At 47.1% G+C, this 23,135-nt stretch overlaps 1 protein-coding gene across 1 annotated transcript in view; it reads right to left on the reverse strand.

Moving 5' to 3' along the window:
* Window positions 1-23,135, reverse strand: part of TMEM132C (transmembrane protein 132C) — a 105,095-nt gene that overhangs the window by 71,918 nt on the left and 10,042 nt on the right. Inside the window, exon 2 of the mRNA XM_044440944.1 lies at window positions 19,763-20,651. Coding sequence (XP_044296879.1) covers window positions 19,763-20,651 — 889 coding nt within the window. The remainder of the gene's footprint in view (window positions 1-19,762; window positions 20,652-23,135) is intronic.

Raw genomic sequence — 23,135 nt, forward strand, 5'->3', positions numbered from 1 at the left:
ACATCATGTTCCCCTTCAGTCTTGTCTTCTCAAGGCTGAACATGCCCAGTTCTCTTAGTCTCTCCTCATGGGGCAGTGTTTCCAAACCCTGGGTCATTTTTGTCACCCTCTACTGGACCCTTTCTAATTTACCTGCATCTTTCTTAATTTTTGGCACCCAGAACTGAACACAATATTCCAGGTGAGGTCTGACTACTGAGGAGATTATTTATTGGATCATTTATTTCAGTTCCCTACTTGTTATGAGAACTTGTCAATCACTTCCCACCCTGCAAGTGGAAGATGAAATTGACAGATTCCACCCCCCCCAAAAAAACCTCTTTTAAAATATCCTGAAAAAGAAAAAAAAATGTAATTGCGCAAATTGCCACTACTTTTTAAAAGTGAAATCTGTGTGTTGGATGAACTCACAGAAGCTCGAGTTGATTCCAACAGGGCCAGGAAAACAGAATTAACTCCCCCAAGCTGAACCAGAAAGATCCATGGAGAACCCACTTGCAAAATGGCATTTTCATCCATCCTTCTGGAGGATGAAACCTCAGCCATTTAATCATGCATTCCTTAATACTTCTGGCTCAGTGAATCTGCATGGGTCTGTCGAGAAGGGAGTGATGAGAAAAGATGCCCATGTGTGTAAGAGTGTGTGTGTGGGGGGGGGGGCTGAATGCAGTGAGCGTGTGAGAGTGAAAGGGAAGCATGCCACATTGGCTTCACCCACTCCCTGCAGTGACCCTGCCTCCATCCTCTGAACCCAGGGCAAATTGGGTTTTTCGGCCAGGAAATGTTCCCCAACCCCAGGGCAGAAAATCCTGCCCTGATAGCTACTTCTTTTGTTCCTCCAAAAGGCCTTTGTCTTCCCCACATTCCAGATACTAAAGATAATCCCTCCTGTAGGTTTGCTTTCTTTGACTTCATTTATTCCTCTTTATCACAGCCCTTCCACTATTGGGAAATGCATCAGTTTTTAATTTTGCCTCACTGGTTGCGGGAGGAATCAGAGGAAAGAGCCGCCTCGGAGTTCTCTCGCTCTCTCCAAGGATAAACCCCAAAATGAAGCCGAAATGAGAGATGCTGGACTGGGTAATGTGGGTCTAAGTGGTTCTCTATTGCACTCGACTTCTTATTACAGAGCTCTCCGGCTCTCCAGCGGCAAAGGGGCTCCCAATCCTCTCCTTGCTTAGTTTTTCAATCAGCGACTTGGAGACCAGAAAGTAAAGAGATGGCAAGGCACGTCCCTCCAACATGGGAAGCGACTTTGGCACCAAATCAAAACAGATTGTTTGAAACCTGCAGCATTTACTCATGTGCTCCTTAAACTGTCGGGCCCGAAACCGAGAGGGAGGTAAAAGGTCAAGAACCCACTTGACTTCATCCATTGCTTGTTTCGACTGCCTTTTTTCGTCTTCTGCCTTGCAAAGGTGAGGAACCCTGAGCTGGGGCACAGGGGCTGCCCCAAAGAACAGCTCTGATTAAAGATCTACATCAACCACGACAGATGAGTCGGCTTCCAGATGAAGCCGACTCATCCCAAAGTGTCTGAGATGATGGCAGTTGTAGTCCAGTCGTCTCTCTGAGTCTTTCCACCAAGAGGGGGAAGATCCTGCCATGAAGTTGTCATGCATGTTACTTTGTCCTGAGCCTCTCAGAAGGAGCGCACAAAGTGGGATTTATTCAGTTTTGCTCTGAATCCCACTGCATCTTAACCAGGATAAGCATCCAGTTACAGGGGTGGGCAAGCATCCTCATTGTATCTCATTCACATATCCAAATGCAAGTAGCTCTTGCTTTTGTTTTGAGTTTTGAACAGGGACTTCGTTCTTCTTTGTGCTGCTTCCCATTGTTATTTTGGGACTGGACCAGAAATGGCCTGCTCAGACTCGACCCACCAGCAAATCATGCCGGTTTGCTTGGAAGAATGATCATAAAATCCAGGCCCTCCTCTCCATGCCCTCCATAATCTTAGGGAAGTGGATAGTAAGCTCACTCCTCTTGGAAGAAACTTCCTAAGCTTGCCATCCCTTGCCCAGTTCTTACCCCGAATGAACAAGTTCCACACTTGATGGTCTCTTAAATCTTTCCATTCTAGTCCCTGGGGAGAACAGTGGAGGCTTCAGTCTAGGGTCCACCTTGGAACTGAGGCAAACCATGTGGTCTTAAGAAATTTGGAAAAGTACTCCATACGTAAATATTACAGATCTTGTATTGTCTCCAACTTATTTGTCGTTATTTGTTTTTCGGCGTCAGGCCAAGACCTTTTTATTAAACTTTATTTTAATAATTTCTGGTTTAAATTATTATGCCAGGATGTTTCCAGTTTTTTAAGTATTTGCATATTTATGTGCTGGAAGCCGCCCAGAGGCTTATGCGAATGGGGTGGCATACAAGAATTCCAAATAAATAAATAAATAAATAAACTTCTGGCAAGCCTGTGGATACCCTGTCCTGGACAGCCCTGCTCAGCTCTTCAAGACTCAAGACTAGGGCTTCTTTAAGGAGTAGATCCATCTCATGTCTGTCTTCCTCTTCTGCCTTCCACTTTCTCTATCATGACTGTCTTCTCCAGGTTATCAAGACTTCTCAGATTATTAGGGCTGCTCTAGCAATGCCTAATTAGCATGACACAGTACCATATTCTTTTAAATATTTGCACTGTATATCATAATTAGGGAGAATAATTATTTGTAAAATATTTGTATTGTATTTCATAATAATTAATCCGACGTTATTTTTAAAATTGTGTTTTGGGGTTTTTTTAAACCTGGTTGTAATGTGATCAATAGTTATGTGGCAGATTCAAAATGTACTCCATAAATAATACTTGGGGGCTCCAACCTGGTAAGGTGGGTTCCAAGCAAACTTCTTTTCCTTGTCCTCAACCCTGCTGAATTTCATTGGAAGGGTGCCAGTTGCCTTTACCAGGTGCAGCTCCAACAAAGAAACTGGTGAGAATCGATACATAGGAGAGATACCTCTTGAGAGTAGATACACCCAAGGCCTTTTCACTAGGCAGGGCATCAACACAAAGCAGGATCAATTGTTTGCATAGCTGACTCCTTCCCCCACCCCTGCTGAGTCCCTTGGATTGATGCTTTAATGAGATACAAACACAAGCAGAAAATAGCTATCGGCTCCTGGGTTGTTTGATTTACTCATTTCAGGTCATTTGGTGAAAGATGCTAATGAGAAGGGCTGCATCTCCTCCCAACATGCCCAAAAAAGGAGAAAAGAAAATCTGGGAAATCTCGGGTCATCTCACACACTTTTTGAAGACAACTTGCACGTCTGAGGTCTGCAGGAAACAGCCTCAGTAGGGCAAACTCCTCAAGAGGTGAATCACCCCAGAGATGATTCAAGATGCTGCTGTGTACTTAAATAGCAAGCACAGGCAATAGAAGGAAGCGTTCCTAGTATGATGGCAAACTCAAAGCTAGTTACGGGAGAGAAATTCATTCTGTTCCCATTTCAGGGAAACCTCATTTTTCAGAGCAGCATAAGCCAAGCCTTGGTTTCTCCTCTGAGTTTTGCAGTTTTCCACATTTTGCAATAGAGTGGTGCATTGGGCAGAGTATATGTTCAACATACATTATATTTAGAAAACAGCTCACAAAAACGTGTGCATTAGGGCAAAATACACAAAAAGGCTTAGACAGGGTATTTTTTAAAAAAATGAACTGAATTTGAGATTGGAGAAATTCTCCAAGTTCTCTAATCATAACTTACATTTTAGAAAATTAGAAACTGAGAGCATCTGAAATGGAAATGTTTGTCCATACAAATAACAGCAGTCTTCCCTGAAAAAATCCCCACCAGATGCTTTGGACTACAAGCACCAGCATCCTTGAGTAGGATGGAATTGGTTGGCAGTGAGGACACCTGGATCTGAGGTCAGAGAGGCAAAGTGAAATGCCATAAAACAAACAAAAACAAAGGGAAATGATGCCAAGAAAAATAACGTCGAAATTACACAAACAAGTAATGAAAACATGACGCATTTTTCAAGAGTCCCAAAAACACACATGAAACAAGGCAAGCTATTTCCACTTGGGCTTCACTGAAACACTCATATATCAAAATGGCAACTTTCAAGGAAAAAAATCCTGAGGTCAGTAAAGAGAGGACATTTCAAAGATTTACCATTTCCTTCCAATTTATACAGCTTACTGCTGCGTGGATTTTGTCCAACCAGCACTCCAAAGGAGGGCACAGGGATAATTCAGAAATTCAAAATAATAATAAAGGATGGCGTATCATGCCAGAAACAGACTGTAATTTTTCTTGCTGGGATGTCAGAATTGTCTCCTCGTCAATGAGCATCTTTTGCCAACAGTCTAATTACCGTGACAAACATCAAACTACTGTTCACAACTCGGCCCTAACCCCACTTATAGAGAAGGAAGTGCTTGTATTCAGATGTTCTGTTCTCTGGTTTAACTCAGTATATTGCAGGGCAGCCAAAGGCTGGTCTTTGGAGATCTACGAGGCTTTAGAGATCTACTTTATTGTTTTGTCGGAATCCCGAGATCCATGGGCCAGCAGGACGTCCAGAAGTCAAGGACTAAGAATGAAAAGAAGCATTCTGAGTCTGGGTATTTGTTTCATGGACTAGATCAGACCCCATGACTGTTTTTCATGTCAAGGGAATTTGGAAAAGAGTGGGGTTATCATGTCATTAAATAACTGAGAATGAAAAAAATCTTCTCGACCTTCAGCAAATCACCCAGTGATCTCCCCAGCAGGTTGCAAACTCTGCCTTTTACCTAATCTAGAAGTAAGAGACAATTCCTAATAGATGGGATGAAACATTCAGCCCTTGGATAATCAGGACACCCTTTTAAGAATGAGTGAATGCTGAGACCAACTTCCTGAGCCTATGAAGGCAGGCCAAGGACAAGTAAGAGTCATGCAAATCATAAGCTGAAGGAGACATCTACCAACTGTCTGAGGAGGAACCCACATGCGCATGGTGCTTCCAAAGATACAGCCCCAAAACTGTGACTTGATGGATTGAGAACCATGGCTCAGTGGGAGGGCACTTGCTATGCATGCCACAGGTGCGAGGCCCAGGTCTAAAACTCTGGAAAATCTGTATCCATTGGTGTGGTTTGGACCATATGAACTGAAGTGGACCAAATGACTTGGTAGAAGGAAACCTCCAATGTCAACCCAGTAAGTGGAGCACATGGGAAGCAGGAAGCTCAGACCATCAGGCTGGTACTTTCTCTTGGGAGTGGTTGAGGCTGGAAGGTTATGCCCACCATTTAGGCCCCCAATAGCCTATCGGTGCTTGTCAGTGCTGAAACGCCTCCTGTACACAGTGGAACCCCAAAAGCCAAGACAGAGACAAAGCTGGGAGAGAGACTTTTTAGGGAATAGGCCCAGAAGTGCCCCAGATGAGGAGGCACTGCTGCAATGGATGCTGTTCCCCAGCCAAGACACCAGCACTAAGTTGCAGGAAGCTCGATCTGGGGCTGTTCAACAAGTGGGGGAAGTATGGGACAGCTGTCTTTGAAAAGAAAAGATGGGATGTGCTTCCCTCGCAGGCTCTCCCAATCCACACAATCTGGATTCAACAAGATGCTTACCCTGGGCTAACCCACCATGCTTTGAAGGGTTCCCTCAAGGCCAACTCACAGATGCTGCAAAGCCCCCTTGAAGAAAGGTGCCACCGCTTTAGTCTTGATGATAATAGCCAGGTCAGACTGGGCCATTCCTTGCATGATTTAGGAAAACATTCGATTACGTTTTAACAAGCTGCTGATTGTCAAGAGCTGAAAAGCTGGTGCGGCGCAGCCCCGGCGACCTTTTCATTAGGGGAGATACTCTTGGAGCTTTTGGTATGCCAGTCATTCCCTTTAAACGTAGGGCTTGCCTTGTTCCTGTTATTGAGGAGAAAGTTCTAACAATCCTCCCCGGCATTGTCCTTTCCGGGGGTAAACAAAACAGTGTTTTGCTGAGGTTTGTTAGCCAGGGGACCCTGCGAGCAGCAATCCTATTAGACATGGGGTGATTTCAAGGGATGTCCCCTTTGACCAGTTCCCATGTGAAAATTGCTTCAGAGGGAGGGCTGGAAAGGGGATTCACTGATCTCCTCACTCTGGGCTTGTGGCCATAAGGAAGAACTGCCTTTGGCTGGAACTTTCTCTCCAGCTCTGAGGACTGATGAACAACCAATGTTCACATGCATTTGCATTGTCTAAAAATCAAACTGATGTCCATCTTATCTCACTTACCATGCCCATTTGCAATCTCTGCTCCTGTTACAATGCAATCACACAAAACAAACACAAAGAATAGCAGAAATACTTTTTTTTGCCAGAAATGTACACTTTTCCCTATAGGCATATTTTTAAACATGCATTTTAACATCGCTTTGTAAAGCCCAACATGCATCTGAGAATTTGCAAATGACATGTTCTACCGTGCACTTGCAAAGGCGGCATCTTTGCATCATGTGTGAACGCAAACAAAATTTTCCTACATCCCTCTACGTTCTTCCCATTCACCCTGCCTCAAAAGAAGCCAAGGAAATGGTTTAAAGACCTTCTGGAGCCTAGTGTGCTTTCCAGATAGTACAGGTGTCTTAGGTAGTCAGCCGTGTGCAGAGCAGGGGTCCTCAAACTTTTTGAATAGGGGGCCAGTTGAAAGGTGCCAGCGATGGGCGCGGGCCGCCAAGGCAGTGCAGGCTGGGGGGGCGCATGCATGCGCAGAAAGGCAGGGGCATTTCTCGGGGCCGGCTTGCTCACAAGGAGATAGTTCTGGACTTGCTCGGAGAAAAGGATCTCCCGGCAAGGTGCCGGCTTGCTCGCAAGGAGATCCTTTTCTCCGAGCGAGTCCAAAACAATCTCCTTGCGAGCAAGCCGGCACCTCCCCAGGCGCGCGCACGCATGGTGAGCTATGGCGGGCCAGATGAAAGGACACGGCGGGCCGGATCCAGCCTGCAGGCCGTAGTTTGAGGACCCGCGGTGCAGAGCAAAGATCGAAATTGCAGGACCTTGGAGAGTTCCCCGGAGACTATTTGCCCCAACATGGAGGCTTTGATCTCCCTTAGACCATGCTACAGGCTCCACCCCTTTCCCGAAGAGTTGGAAGCCTCGAAGGGACAGTTACCACTCCATCACCTCCCAGTCATTTGCTGCCTTCTGGGTCATCTGAGCTGGTGAGAAGATACAGGGGAACTTGAGGCTACAGGGACTGATTCCCCAGGGAAACGTGGCTCCAGGGATGCTATCCACATGTGCTCTGGAGGGGCTTAAAGCTCTTAAGCTGAGAGGCTCCAGCCCAGGGCCACAGCCAGGATCTCGCTTCTGCATGTTTGGTGGTCTGCTTTTCCGATCCAGCCAGTTGGCCCTCCTCTGATGGCTACATACTTCCTGATTGTAAGCGCCCTGCACCCCTGCCTGGACGGTGAGCAGCAGCCTGAAGTGAGCCTGGAACTGGGAGGCAGGGCCAAGAAGGATCAGGACCAGAAAGAAAAACAAGAAGACAGCTCCAGAGAACAAGCCAGGAGTGAGGCCAAAAGAGAAAAGACTAGAAGATGAGCCAGACCTCAAGAAAGGATCCAGTGATCCTCCATATAGTCCTATAGGAGCCAAAGGTCATCCTTGACAGGGGGGACCAGGCTGGAGCATGAACGTCCTTTCCAGCAAGGCGTAGTCATCCTACTCCCCATACAGTCAGCAGTCCTTGCCATGGGCCTGCCAGGTTTCATGGAGACACAACCTACATGCTCGAAAGAAACCAAACGGACTGCCCAGAGTTGCAGCATGGCAGCTGGTGGGACCACATGTGGTCCTGGCCCCTCCAAAGAGGATGCAGCTGTCCCTCCCCACATGTGCATCCCCACACACCCTGGGCCTGCATCCAGGGACATGCCCAATTTCTTTTGAAGAGTCATGCCATGGCCGGGCAGAAACTTTGCCCAGGATTCCAGCCCCGGAAAGATGCACTGACACTCTCGCGTGGAAACGGTACGCATGCCAAGCCAGTGTCGGCGGCCAATTTAAAAGTGCCAGTAGAAGTAAGAGGAGCAGAATCTGGGTCATGTTTACTCATTATGCAAGCAGCAGCAACAACAACAAAACACCCATCAGCTACGTTTATCAGGTGTTGATTAAACCGGCACAATCATTGCCAATCATTTGGTTTCACCCAGAGCTGTAATTAAGTGACACCACTTAGGAGAAGGATTTTTTGCCTTGATTGAACATAACAGTGCTGGACCGTTTGACGACAATAAAGTAGATGGAGGATGCTTTTCCTGCATCCCCACCCACTGGCTCTGGCTCGTCATCACAGCAAACCAGGCCCTTGAGTTTATTGTCACCACTTTGGTAGGCCTGCTTCGTGGGGAAAACAGGGCAGCGTTCTGCCTTAAGCTCAGAACCTAGATGCATTGGTTTGGGGGCCAACTGTGACCCTTTCCCTTAGTGCTAGGATACCTCCATGCTGTCTCCATTATTTCTGCAAGCATCCATCCAAGGCCTTCCAAAGCAAAATGGTCATTTCGTCCCATGTATATATATTTCATTTTAACACGAAATGGGCACCTAGGCAGGGCTGGCCTGAGATAACGTATCACCCATTCAGCCAGGGCCCTCGGGAGCTTTTCCCACCTTGGACACCCAACCTCCAATGCACCCGCGGCTCATTTCTTCCCTCAATAGTGAATTCATCTCCACCACAAATGCAATGAGACACCGGTGTGCATGGTCTGACCACAATCTCACATGCTTGCACACTGGCATTCATCCTGTGCAAGTTTGCATGAACTGAGAGAGGGGGGAATTGATGCAACACTGGACAATGCTGAAGCCGACTATCTAAACCTTTTGGGGGAAGATGGAAAATGGGAGGCCATCCCAGCCTCCTTGCTCCTTCCGCCCCCCACTGGATGCCCAACCGTGTGCTTGGAGGGCTACCTACAGACACACTGAATGGAACCCTAAACTACACATTCTAAAAGGCTACATGAAAAGATGCCAAGGGCACCACATTTCCTAGGGAATACATTCACTCATTTTGGAGTGATACAAGAGAAAGCCCTTCGGTGCGTGTCTGGAAAATGGGCTTCTTCGGGTAAGGATGTGCTCCCTCCTAGAAACCTTTACCTGGCCAGCTTCATGCTGAGACTGGCAATCCCTTAGAAAGCCTCAGCTGTCCATGGATTAAAATGCTAATACCAGTGCCTTCAATTGCACTCAAAAAGCAACTGGCAGCAATCCCTGGGCTTTTAGACCAGATATAATGTGGCCCTAGTACCATACACTGGTTATTAGTCTAGATGCTGCGTTTTGCCCCAGCTGAAGTTTCTGGACACTGTTTAGAGGCAGCCCTATCTAGAGCATGTTATAATAAAGGCATGGATCTCAGACCAATTTACTTTTCGATCCAGGTTCTCATGATGGCACTTAAAAGTAGCCACCATGGAATTCCTGGGAAAATTCTCACCCGGTTCTTGACTTCAAATAGATCTGCTTTGCTTCTGCATAGTTGCCATAGCAGATATTTTCAAGAGCACAACACAGTCTGTGTCACAGGAAAATGTGGCTACCGGTGTGCCCCCTGGCCAAGACACCCATCACATAAAGCACAGCACCACCTTGAATCTCTTTAGGTTTGCTTTCCCACCGACTGGCTGTTTGCCCATTACATCTGGGATCCCTGCCAAAGATAACATCTTCTGGCTTTGATCATGACTTGGCCACCTGCACCTTGACCTTCCTGGTAAGTGTCCATTTGTCCATTCGGCTCCCCCGTTCCATTCTCTAACCTTTTTCAGACGTTGTCCTCGTTGAATGCTTGGCAAGCCAGAGAAAAAACAGATAGACTTCCAGAGACTTCTCTCTCCGACTTCCCAAGCACTCAACAAGGGTAACTTCTTAAAAGTGCCGTAAAAGCTTTTGGCAGGCCTCACCTGCCACTTTGCAGAAGGGGTGATGGATGGCCAAAAGAAGACACATAAAAGCAAGCTGTTGTGAGTGCGTGTGCGCACAGCATCAGACCCCTGGAAACCATATGTTCCTAATCTGCCCAGCCATACTTGGCATAGCACATTTTTATGAAGGCTCGTTTTGTGGTCTCTGAAGACCCTATAAATATTTCCCCTACACAGGGAAGGTCTTGCCGCATTAATGCTAATGGGATCGTGCGCAGAGGCAAATGGGAAAGCTGCCAAGCTCTAACACTGTGCCATGTGTCCCTTTAATATTCCCTCTCGCTCGCTCGCTCGCTCGCTCTCTGAGAGTTACTCAGGATAGTGTAACTTGGAACTAGAGCAGAAATGGTGTGTCTGAGCTGTCAGGGCCATGAGAGACTGCGGCATGGAAGAGGCCAGCAGGTCCAAAGCTGGACCTGATCGTAGCCAAATGGCTCTCCAAAGGAGAGCAAAGGAGCCACGCTGCATCTTCGGGTGGCCCCAGATGCCCGGATGGAGACGATGGAGGACATCACAGAGCAGCGAGCATGTCGGAGGTTTCCTGGCCATGCTGGAGTGATGATCCCCAGGGAAGCAGCCGGCCTCTTCAGCAGCACCAGTGCAGGGTTGCCAAGGCATCATGCTCAAGAACTCATCCCCACCCAGAAGTGTTTCAAGTCTGGTTCCATGCCAGTTCTAGATTACATTTTAGAAACTGTGTGAGGGTCCCACTGCAGCCCGAGCCCTTGGCATGGGTCAGCACCGCCCGCCATTGATCCCAGCACTTCTGCTTGCTTGCTTCTGTGGGAAACGTGAGAAAGAATCAGTAGCAAACGTCCCAGTGTGTGGATGTGTGTGACCGGGTAATGCCAATCATTACAAACTCTCCAGGTATGTCATTTATACAAGCTTTGTATAAATGTAACTAACTCCCTCTCTCTCACTCACTATAGGATACGCTCTCCTCTTTAATTTTTATGATTTATTTAGAGGCTTCCTGCCCTCTTTTTCAATCCAGCTGAGTGTTCCCTTTGCCCATGTATTTCTTTTCCTTTCCTGCCTCTTGTTTTGGCACCATCTTTAACTTCCTTGAATGGTTTTCTGCACCTGGCTGATGATTTGGGATAAATAGCTCTTTTTTGAGAGATGGAGCAGGGGCAAGGAGCTTGCCTGTTTTTCCATTCTCATTATCAGCAAGTAGGGTTGTTCAGGATGCTGGACAGCAAGACTTGCCCTTCTCAGAGTACTCCATTCCATCCATTTTCTATTTTTCTTTTCCAAGGAACAGTCAACATTCCATGACTACAGAATAGATACCTTCCCTGGCAGCATTGGCTTGCTGGTTTTGCATGGGATAGGAAATTATTACCCTCCAGTCATCCCCCCCCCCCAGATTATTCCTCTTATGCAAATTCAAGAAACTCTCTGGGCTTGCATGAGACTCCCTCTTGTTTTTCAGTAACCCAATTTTGGCTCCACTCCTATTGGGATACATCGAGTGAATGATTATAGGGATTAGAATGAATCTGGCTGCTCTGAGACCAAGGGGCTCGACTTTTCAGTGTTCTAAACCAGGCTGCTATGAGCGCTTTTCAGAAACCTCCGTCTGCTGGAAAATGGGCTTCCCTTGCACAGGTGCTGCTGGGACATGATTACCCAGTAGCAGATCCTGGGGGCCCTGAATCCCAAACAGGTGCAGTGCCTCCGGCGGTCCAACAGGGGCCTTGAGAAAGGTGCTGAGTTTACATTTGTGGAGAAGTTCCATTTCCTTGGGCTTCAGCTGCATGAAGGACTTGTCTCTGGGGAACAGCTGTGTGTGCTTCCATCCAGCAAGTTCAAGGGCGCAGCTTCCCCTCCACATTTGCTTGGCATTCCCTTTCCCCATGCTTCCCATTTTCCAGGTCCAAGGAGGTTTTGCAAATCTGCTACACTGTAGTGACACGGAGGGGAGAGAGACCCGCTGCACGAGTTGAGCATGGCCCTTCCAGGACGGTGATCCATATTCTGTAGGCCAGGGGTAGCTCCTTCCAGGTTTGGAGGACAACTGCCACACTCCCTTTGCCAGCTGTGCTTAAGGGGAGCCAACATTCGAAGTGGCCGTCGACTGGGTCAGACCACCGGCACTTCTAGCCCAGCACGGCTGAGCCTGACTGGCCGAGGCGCTGCAGGTTTGTTCCCGTTACTGGGACTGGAACCATGGAGCTTTTGCATGCAAAGCACGTGCTCCACCACTGGGTGGCAGCCTTCCTGGTTGCCTAGCTCTGTTATGGACCTATCGTTTGGGATGGACATGCCAATCAGTTTCCAGGCTGTATCACTTCTGGGTGGTCCCTGTTCCCATCCCATCCATGTCATGTCTCCATCTGCATGAACTCTGCTCCCTTTTACATTAGCCTTCCTTGAACCTAGGGTTCTCCAGATGCCTTGGACCTCAACTCCCATCACCCCCAGCCAGCATGACCAATGGACAGGCATGGTGGGGACTAAATCCAGAACACCTGGCAGGTTTGGGGAAGGCAGATTGATACAAAAATGCAGTTTACATGTGTACTCTCAGGAGTACTTTAAAGATGTGTTTACTCTCAGAGTACATTTCTAAATGTCTTTTCTCTTTAAATATGCATTTCTAAACACATTCCTTTTTTTCTTCAGTGGAACCTGTGTTAGACATTTGGGAAGTCTCTCTATCTGTCTAGGACCCTTCATCTTCTCCCAAAACAAGTTCCTGAAATATCCAACTGTACTAGAATTTAGAGAAGGCAGTGAGACATTTTAATTTGCTTAAAGCAAAGAATGGGTTGATTTAGTCCAGTGGTTGCTTTCTGAATTAGGATGTGTGTGTGTGTGTTCTGTTTTATACTGCTGCCATTTTCTTTTACCACTCTAAGCTACGGAAAAAGAATTTACACCTGTCTAAAATTATAAATAAAGGATGGAACATTGCTATTCTCACATTCCTGCCTCCAGTCAGAGAGAGTCCAGATGGGGAAATTTTCATCTTACTGAGTTCTGAGAAGCCAATGAAAAGATAATACTGACAGCAAAGTAAACCTCATTTTCTGAAGCTTTTAAGCAACACGAGACAAAAATGCTTGGTTCACAATGGGCAGCATGGCTGGAACCGGATTCTGAAGTTAAGCGCTCTCCCTGCAAGCCCCGTCAGAAAGGGAACACGAAATAATAAGAAACAGAGGTCCGGAGGCTGCTGCATTTCTTTCTTCTTCAGAGCCGAGCCAAATCGCTTTTGTGCTTAGATATCTCCTAACAATAGTGCAGCTACTTTGAACTCAGAAGCCCTTCAGAGCCGGAAAAGGGGGGAACGATTTGATACCACGCATATCTGAAGTGCGCAAGGTTCAGACAGGCAGGGGGTGGGGAGCTGACAGAGCGCCTGACCTCGGTTCAGCTTTACTCCATGGGACACGCTGCACTGGAGTCTGGCTTCCAAGGTCTGGAATTCACATATTTATTGGAACTAAGCAGCCAAACCTGCCTGCATAATTTCTTTCTCCACGTGTGCACCAGCATCCCCCCAACCCTCATGGTAAAAGCTTACTTGGAACTGGAATAATTTCCCAACCATTTCAAGTACCACATACAAGTTCTAAACCAGCTTTCTCCAAGCTGGTACCACTCTGCTGTGTAGAATATCAGTTCCCATCATCCCCAACCAGTGTGGACAGTGGTCAGGAATGTGGAGCACGATAGCTCAAGCCATCTAGAGGGTTACGGCTGGGAAAGACTGCCTTCAATTTTCCCTTCCTGACTCACTGCTTTTCAGAAGGGTGGGACTACATCATCCCCACCCAGCACAATCAGTGGCTGTGATCACTGGAGATATTGGGGGATATCCTCCAGCGCATCTGAAGGGGCCAACATGGAAAGGGATGGCGTAAAGCAAGGCTGCACAATTTGCAGCCCTCCAAATGTTTTAGACTCCAAGTCCCATGGGAAGCAGGGCCCATTGGCATTAGCCCTGGAACACCCTCCAAGGGCTTGTTACTTGGATTTACTGCACCAGGTCTGAGTACAAAGCTAGCTGCCCATTCTAGACTAAGCCACCCCCAAAATCCTCGCAAGAGGGATTGCTCACAGCCGTCTCTTCTTGCTGGGAAAATCCAGTTCTCCAGCTGCTAAACTCACAGGAACCAGGTTTGCCTGCGAAGTGCAGCAGGCAATATTATTGTCCCTGCTATTAAACAAATCCTGGGACGTGGACCCTGTGAGCCCTGGTTCCACTACGCCATGGCGGTGGCAGGGATGCTGAGCCTCAGAGAGTTGCATGGGGGCAGACTGACATGCCCGCTCTCACGGCAACATCATGACCCAACGCACATATGCAGGTGGGGAAGCAAAGCATAACGGGCTGTGTGTTTGCGTGTGTGTGTTTATGTGATGGGGAGGCTACCATTCCAATCTTGATCTGACGCAGCCAGCCACTTCATTCACCCCGTCCTCTTGCATGCATGCACCACAACATCTAATCTTCCTCAAGGCTAATATTTCCACCTCCCCCTCCCCTGCCCCCACCCCAGTGCAGCTGCTTTGCCAATACTCATTAGGTCACTGCCATCCAAAGCTGCCTCAGCTGATCTGCTTAATCGCTCACCTTGCCACATGCAGCCTCTTGCTCACACACAATCTGATGATTTATTATCCTTGCTAATTATCCATTGTCTTGCAGTCAGCTCATTCCCCGGCGATGGGTAATTCAATAACCCTTCTTTTTATAAACCTGAACCTTTCAAGATTCCATCCCAAGACGAGGGTTGGGAAGAGACCATCTCAGCGGATTGGAGTGGCAGAAAACCATCCCAGATCCCTAATTGGCCCAGATAGCTCCAAAGCTCACCATTCCTGCCTGCTTATCCAGCTCAGCAACACTAAGATCTGGTCCTTCTGGCTCCCTTCCGCATCAAGATAATAGATTTAATGGCTAAGTCGTGTGATACTCATGCTCTCTGCATTAAATGCTTTAGCCCGCTGTTTGTTAGTTCTAGACAAAATCAAACATGACACCCTGCCCTGTTTATCCACATCAGGGCATCACCTGGAATTTAAAGTCTCCTTCCCTTATGGTTGCATTCATGATGCCAGGTGTTGGAGAACTTGGGTTGGAAACCCGAAAGACAAGGTCTGGGTTTGGTGCTCTCAGGAATGGATGCAAGCCAACCAGATGGTTTATCCCACCGGTAAAACAAAAATGGGGTTGGCCCAAAGTCACTCAGTGCGTTTTGTGGCTGCATGAGGACTAGAACCCAGATCTCCTACATCCCAGTCCAGCACCCTTAACCACTGTGCCATCCTGGCTCTCCCTTAAGTCTAGCACGATTGGAGGTTTTCACTGCTCATTGCTCCTTTGCTCCAGTTTCAGGGACTCTGGCCAGTTGTGGTTGGCACCTTCTGAGAAGACATATTTGGAACTGAGTCCAAAGCATTTGATGGAGCTGTAATATTTCACAGAAGTTTCTCACTCTCTCCTCCATCCGCTCCTCTGAACATCAAGCTTTGAATAATGAAGGCTTTCCTCAATGCAAGAAGATTTCCATCAGCTTTCCCCAGTTCGGGTAATCACACCACAGATATACGAGATCTCTGTGTAATGAATGACCATAAGGGCATTACATAAATCTCCTTCTGTTTGAAAAGGATAAATGTAAAGCAAACATCTCATAACTTAGCTGTATCATTAGCTATAAATAAAAGAGAGGAGAGGGGGAGAGATGCCTCCAGACTCACTCCATTGGTGAAGGATGACAAAGCGTGGTGGGACGTGGGGCTTGTCAACTTAGAAAGATGGTCCGATGAGCACTCCTTAAAGTTTATGCACTTATGCCACTGTCAGCTGAGGTGCTCGATATCCATCAGGACCTACTTAGACTGGAACTGGAAGCTTCAGGGTGCCCATGCTAGTTGTGGACAACTCGAGAGCTATCGGTTCCTCCTCAAGAGACTCACATCATTCTCCTCCTGCTGCTCTCAAGCTTATCTCTACAACAACTCTGTGAGGTGGGTTGGGCTGAGAGTCTGTGATTGGCCCAAAGTCCATGGCTGAGCAGGGACTAGAACCCGGATTGCCTGAGTCCCAGTGCCATGCTCTTAACCACTCCACTCTACTGGCTCTTGGGTGCTATTCCTTTGAAAGCGCCATATAAATCAAGAGCATTCTCCCTCTCACACCTTCCCACTCGGTGAGGACCAATGACCCAACTGGAGTCCACCCAGAGTAGAGCGTCAGTAGAGTAACTCCATTTCTGGGGAACTCCCTGACTCTGGAGGTCAGGCAGGTGCCAACCTTGGGCTGTTTCCAGTGCCTTCTGAAAACAAGTTCATTTCAGGAAACCTTCTTTGGTTGACCAGCCACAGTTGGTATTGACATTCTGTTTTAATATTGTGTTTTATTCCTGTTTGAGTGTTCACTGCTCCAGAATCTGTCTCCAGAGTGCAGTGCATATATGTTTGAAATGCTATAAATAAATCAATAGATGGCATAATGCATGGCCCAAAGTTAATTCCCACTGTCAGAAAATCCCATATTTCCCTTTGCATCTGCTCTCAATTGTATCAAGACCATCATATTCTGATTAGGACTAGTGGTAGACCCAGGTAACTGCTTCAGAGAATGTCTGCCTCCCTACATGCCTTGCTGCACACAAGCATCTTTTGCTGTTGTTGTCAAAGGACATTCTGCATTCCTATCCAGGCGTTCTTGTTGCTCATATTTGATAGACTAAAGAGAATCTGAAAATATAGACCAGGCTGGGCAGCTTGTGGGCAAGTCAGCAGCCAGCAATGCTAATGGTGAGGCATCCTGGGAGATGCAGGCCAAAAAGTAGTCCAAGCAGGACGGAGACCATGAGGTGGTACTTCCCTTCCAAAGAAAACAAACAGATCTCACTTAGCTGGTAATTTCCAGGTCCACCCAACAGCCTCTAAACAGCATCCAGAAGGCAATTCAGACCCTCAGCTCCAATATTAGAAACAAGCCCTGGTCTCTGGGTGGCTAAAACTGACCATCTACTTGATTTTCGGGGCCTCTGTGGTCCTTGCTCTGAATAGGATGCCTCTAACCCATGCATCCAGAGACTTAGGCACATCCCTGCTGGACTGTGTCCATAGTTATCAAAATAGCAGGGGTACACTCATCTCCCCGAAAAGCGAATGTGACAGCATTTCTGTGCAGATTTTGAAACAAAGCCCTAATGCAGAAATCAGTGAGAACGGAAACGAAGAAGACTTATGAATGGATCCCCTGTGAACATCTCCTGTTATGCACCATTCCAAGTTAGCTTCTCCTTTGCGGGCTCTGCATGTCACACACCACTTGCATCAGTACACATTCACACACATCCACAATAACATTCACACACATCCCCAAAGGCTCAAGAGCTAGGGTGCAGCCCACCGTGATGGCTTGCTCTGAAGAGCTGTGGGTCTGACAACTCACACTTGGCAAAGTATTTGATGAGGACATCCCAAAAGGCCAAAGGAGGGACTATTAGGAACAATGACAAGTAGTGACGAGAAAACAGGCAGTGTCCCTGATAAACCCCCAGGAAGCGGGGATAATTCCCTCTTTACTATTTGGTGAAGCAAGTTTTTCAGCAATTCAGAGATGTCTGCCAGGCATCTTTGCACACATTCTGGCACCAGGCAAAGCCTTTTTTTATTTTCTGAGTGTTTTAACTGTTGGTAGTCTTCATTCTAATTTTAGGTTGATATTTTAATTGATGAATTTAAAAAAATTAATCATTACTTATATATAAGATGTTGCCCAATCTGGTTATTGTATGAAGTCAACATCTTGGTGCTCCTGCTGATGGAATGGATGTTTCTATTGGAATGGATGTTGTACTTATTGAATTTGTTATTGTTGTTGGATGTTTATGTTTTGTTTGATGGTTTTTAATTGCTGTAAACCATCCAGAGAGCCATTTGACTACTGCAATGGTCTATAAAACCCTGAAAATAAATAAATAAACTAAAACAATTCTGGTAATTTGTGGTGTTCAGGAACACCTGAAGCTGCTTCCCAGCATTTGCAAACACTTAGTGTTAGTTAATCAGGCTGGTCTGGTTTCTAAACTATGACTCCCCGCAACAAGTCATGGCAGAAATCCCAAATGGGAACCAAAGAGTTCAAAGACTGGTTGCAAGGAGGAAATCACTTCTGGGGAACATCATCTGCTCTACCACTGACCTATGGGTCCTCCCCACAATTCATTGAGCGACGGGCCATTTAGCAAAGCACTGCAAGAGCTGCACAGTGCTAAATATGTTCCCTTTGTTGGATACATACAAGGTTTGTTTATTTTTATTTTATGGAAAGTTTTTATATGCCATCCCAATACTAAAAGTCTCTGGGTGGCTTACACGTTTGCTGCAGTGATTGGAGCTGGCAGGCTTAGAAATGCCGCTCATTGAACAGGTGTCCTGCAGATTATCTCCTCAACTGATCCAAAGCTGCTTCTAGGATGATCAGCTTTCTTCACTCTTCTCACCTTCATATTTTTAAAAGCTTGGGAGATAAAGGCTCGCTTCCCCACTCAGCCTGAGATGGAAAGTGATAGAAGAGTAATCTGATGAACGGGGGCTCTGACACTCACTTCTGTTTTCTGTTATGGGGGTGGAAAGAGTCTTGAAAGAGCCTTTGCGGACTTAGAAAAGTTGTGCCCCTGCAGTGTTGGCCCAGGTTCTAGCAATGCCCCTGATCAGGGACTGTGTACTCAGGCAAGAGCCTTTGTCAAGCAGGGGCTGGTAGTGATAAGCAGGGCTTTTTTTGTCATAGAACGCACCTGAACAGTGTTCCGGCACCGTTTTTTCATGGATTTTTCCAAGTGATTGTGAATCGCCCGGTTGGGCATAGCAGATCGGTGGTAGAAATCATTAACATAGTGCCTGCGGGTTGCTTGTGTGTTGGCACTGATTGTGAGGGCACTGCTCAGCTTGGGATCGGTCGTGTGGTCGCACACTGAGTGCTTACTGCTGGCGGCGACCATTGTGTAAAAGTGTGACCCCAAGATGTGAGTTCCACTGGTGGTAAGTAACAATGGCCTCTGTGATTGGAAGATAGCAGGAAGCCTTTGGTTTGCCCACACCTGGACCAAATAGAAGACCTTCTAGCTTTGCCTGCTAAACAGAGGAGTTCGCTAACCCTTTTTCTCTACAGACTTTGCCTTGGTCTCAAGTCCCCATTTCAGCAATGGACTCTTGTGACTTTGGTCTGACCACTGCATTCTTCTAGTACCACTGTTCAGGCCACCCCCTCTACAAGCTGGGCTTGCCTCTGACCATGTGGAGGTCAACATCAACAATAACTGCCATAGCCCTTCAACTCTCTTTTAAAAAGGATGCCCCGTGTCTTACTCTCCAGAGAACATCTGCACCAAAAGCTGTTAAGCCACCCTGTTATCATCATCCTGGCATTTACCTAAGTCATGAGAACCTGAGCCATTCCATGTTCACATGCAGAATCCTATGGGAGACCTCCGGTCACCCACGGCACTAGAAGAACAGTTGTCCTTTCTCACAGCAGAAATATTGTTTGACTAAAAGAAATGGAGATAAAGGCTCTGGCCCAATATTTGTGGCTTAAGCTCCCTCCCCTGGGGGTTGGAAGAGGGTCCTAAGTCAGCAGAAAACAGACACCTGGAAAGCTGTATAGGTCAACTGGAAGAGAACAGCACACGAAGGCATAGAGGCGGGTAGCCAGTGTTAGCCTTATGCAGAGTAGAGCCATGAAATGAATGAGAAGCATGTGAGCCAATGGTCTCATTAATTTCAGCAGATCTACTCTACACAGGATTAATGTGGGATGCCACCCAGAGAAAGCACTTGAGCCAGTCCTACCTCAGGATGAACTGGTCCAGCGTGATGTTGTTTCGGACTGCCACTGAGGTGCTCATCACTTCTCCTTGTCTGATGGGTTTTGATGGTAGCCGGACGATGATGCTGCTGTCCAACCACAGCTCTGTCAGTGGAGGGCTCTCCGGGGTTTGGTAGAGGGTGATGGAACCAATTCTTTGTAAGTGGGACATTGTTTCCCCTGCCCCCTCCTTCCCTGGACGGATTGCATTACCCTTCCTTAAGTCTTCAGTGGGACACTCTCCATTCTCATCCCCAGGCTGAATGGCATAGTAAAGCTCCACAGAGCTTCTTTCAGAATGATCGGCTGCTTTCTTGCGGCCAGTAACCACTGTTGGGGGGTTAAACCAGGCCGGCTGGAGCTCCAGGTCAGCCACACATAACCCCAGGTCACCCTTCAGCCTGCAGCTGCCCCGAACTTCCCTTGTTTCCCAGAAAGCAAAGACCCGCATGCACGGCAGCTGTTCTGTGGTGCTGTAGTCGTCCCAATCCCTTCCCACAATGTAAAACAGAACTTGGACTTTGGGCCTGGTCAGGTAGACTTTCTCGTTCATGATGTAGGCTTTCAGCTTCCAGTTGAAGGTAAATGTGTTGGCAGATCTGAAAATGTTGGTGGTCAAGAGCAAGTCTGGGGGCACAGAGTGTTCCACGGAGAAGGGCCCGTAGCTAGCGTTGATGACAGGGGTCTTCTTGGCTTTGTACGTAAAGAAGGTTTCCATCCGGGATTGCAGACTTGAGTTTCTCATGAACTCCTGGTTGGCTTCTTTGAGGAAAAATGAAGTCTCAGCACTGGAGATGTGATACCGCACAGGTAGATATGTCGGAAGGGAGGCAAATTTCTGTATGTTGTCTGGGGCGGCACGGCCTATGGTCACTGCAGAAGGGAAGAAAAAACACAACAGACCAAAAATAAAGATGAGCCAGGACAGAAATAATGTCCAGTTATTTATGGCTACAAATGGTACTGAATTAATAAATCATGTTTGTTTTTAACACTACCATTAGTGCTAGCTGAGTCGACTCGGAATGTACCCAAGTGTCCTACAGTTTCGAGGTGGAATAAAAAAACATTTCTTTGTGCAGACATATTCCACACAATAACAGGTATCTATACTACTTCAATTTACTACTTTTGTGTCTTTCATAGTATTTATGCTCTATTTTATATTCATTATATCTTAAGTGTTGCATGTATTATATGTATTTTCAGTATTTATTGACCTTTCAAGGTTTACATAGTAAAGCAATTTACGAAAGACATATAAATGTCAAACACTATATGTGAGATAAATAATAACAAAATCAAACCCTCTAAAACCAACATTAACATAACAAGACCAGCAAAACGTTTTTTTTTTTAACTAGCTTAAAAGTCAGTGCAATCAGTAACGGCAAATAACTGTGCCTTGAAAACTATATTAAGACACACTGCAAAAATGGTCGAACCAATTCCTTCGGACAAGGAGTTCTCCAAGGAGGGAGCCGTCACTGAGAAGGCCTACAACTTTTGGCCACCAGCCTGATAAACATGGCTGGAAGGCCAGAAAGGAGACAGGCCAATTCAGAAGGCTGGGGGGCTTAACTGGGAGATGGTGACCCCTTAAATAACATGATCTGGAACTGTTTAGCATAAGGTTGTAAAAACAGAATCTCTTAAACTGCACTTGCATCAGCCCAGACAGCTTAGCCAGCGGTCAAGGGCAATGGGAACTGCCACCCCAAGATCTGGGGGACACCAGGTTACCAACCCTACCCCCTACCCCCAAGATAGGGGGCAAGATTCCCTTTAAAGAGCCAGTGTGCTGGGTCTCAGTGGATCTGGGTTCGAGGCCCCACTCAGCCATGGCGTTCCCTGGGTGACTTGGGGCAGTCACAGACTCTCAGCCCAGCCTACCTCTCAGGGCTGTTGTTGTGAGGATAAGGTTGAGAGGAGGAGGGGATTATGTAAGCCACACCGAGTTCCTTGAAAGGAAAAGGGGCAGGACATAAATGTAATACATAATAATAATGCATGAGAAAGCTTAAGACCGTCACTTTGGACTGGGCCTGGGAGGACACTGGGGACAAGGGGAGCTGCGCAGGAGGGGGCTCCCTCCCCAAATCTCTCCCCCACCATGGGCAGGAGGACAGCTCCATTTTCGACCAGCCGATGCTTCCGGACCATGTGCAAAGCAGCTGTTTGCTCTCTGCCCACAGGCCTTCGATTCACTTCCAATCCCACCCACACTTTTAACCATTCCCTTTGGATTTGATAGAAAATCAGTTGCCTTCCAGAAGCAATTCAAAGGCGAAGTAAATTTTGGAGGTGTTGGAGTCAGGGCTCTTGGGCTGACTGCAGTCGGCTGAGGACTGAGCAAGGCTGCTTCTCAGCCATTGAAGAATGCCCTGGTATGGCTCTAGGGAGGGGGTGTTGTGGGGGTGCACCAAAGGCAGGGGAGGCTGGTGAGCCTAGGCAGGGGGACTCCTCACCCATTGCAGGTTTTATTTTGAGCTTAATAGGAGGTATAAGGAACTTCAGGTCAACAGGAATCGAAAACTGACATCTCTCTCTCAGCATCTGGAACTTGACTGGCACACAGCCAGCTTCCATATAGTCTGAAGGGCCTGATCTTGCCTAATCTTGGAAGCTAAGCAGGGATGGGCCTGGTTGGGACCTGGATGGGTGACTTAATGTGGTGAACTGCCAGAGAGCTTCGGCTATGGAAACGCAGTGAATAATGATAGCCATATTTCATGATATCTCAGGCTTGGCTTGGCTCAGGTGCACACTCTTTTAAGTGCACAGATTTGACATGAAAAGTATCTGGTAGAATGACCTTATAAGATGTGCAGGTCAGAAAAATATTCCATACCCCCTCCAAAGGCAGGGCCATCAGCCAGGCAACGAGTCAATTAGCATTTTACCAAGATGCAAACACTCTGGCACCATCTGCCCTGGTGTGACTGTGAGACTCGGTGGGAGGCTACCAAACGGACATGGCACTTTGTGCTTTGTGGCTTGTTTTCTTTTCCCGATGAGGCACGGAGGGGAGGAAGTGCGATGCGAGCCACAGCTTTGGAATGGTAATTTAAGGTGAGGCACCTTCATATTTAATTCATAGATGAGAATTAGTCAGTGGAATTTACTTCCTCCCAAATGAGCAAATGCCCATTAGGAGCCAGAGAATGCAATAAAAATAGCAATAACGAACAAGAAAAGAAAATCTGTACAGTGGGAGGGGTCCTGCCAAAGAAAATCCCATCAAGGGTAAACCATTGCCATCTACTTTCCAATCATACATCAGCCAAAGTTGTGCTCAGAACGGAGTACTGGCTCAGAGAGAGAGAGAGAGAGAGAGAGAGAGAGAGAGAGAGAGAG

Source organism: Varanus komodoensis, unplaced genomic scaffold (genome assembly GCF_004798865.1).
Source record: "Varanus komodoensis strain SLA01 unplaced genomic scaffold, ASM479886v1 scaffold38, whole genome shotgun sequence".
Lineage (NCBI taxonomy): Eukaryota > Metazoa > Chordata > Lepidosauria > Squamata > Varanidae > Varanus > Varanus komodoensis.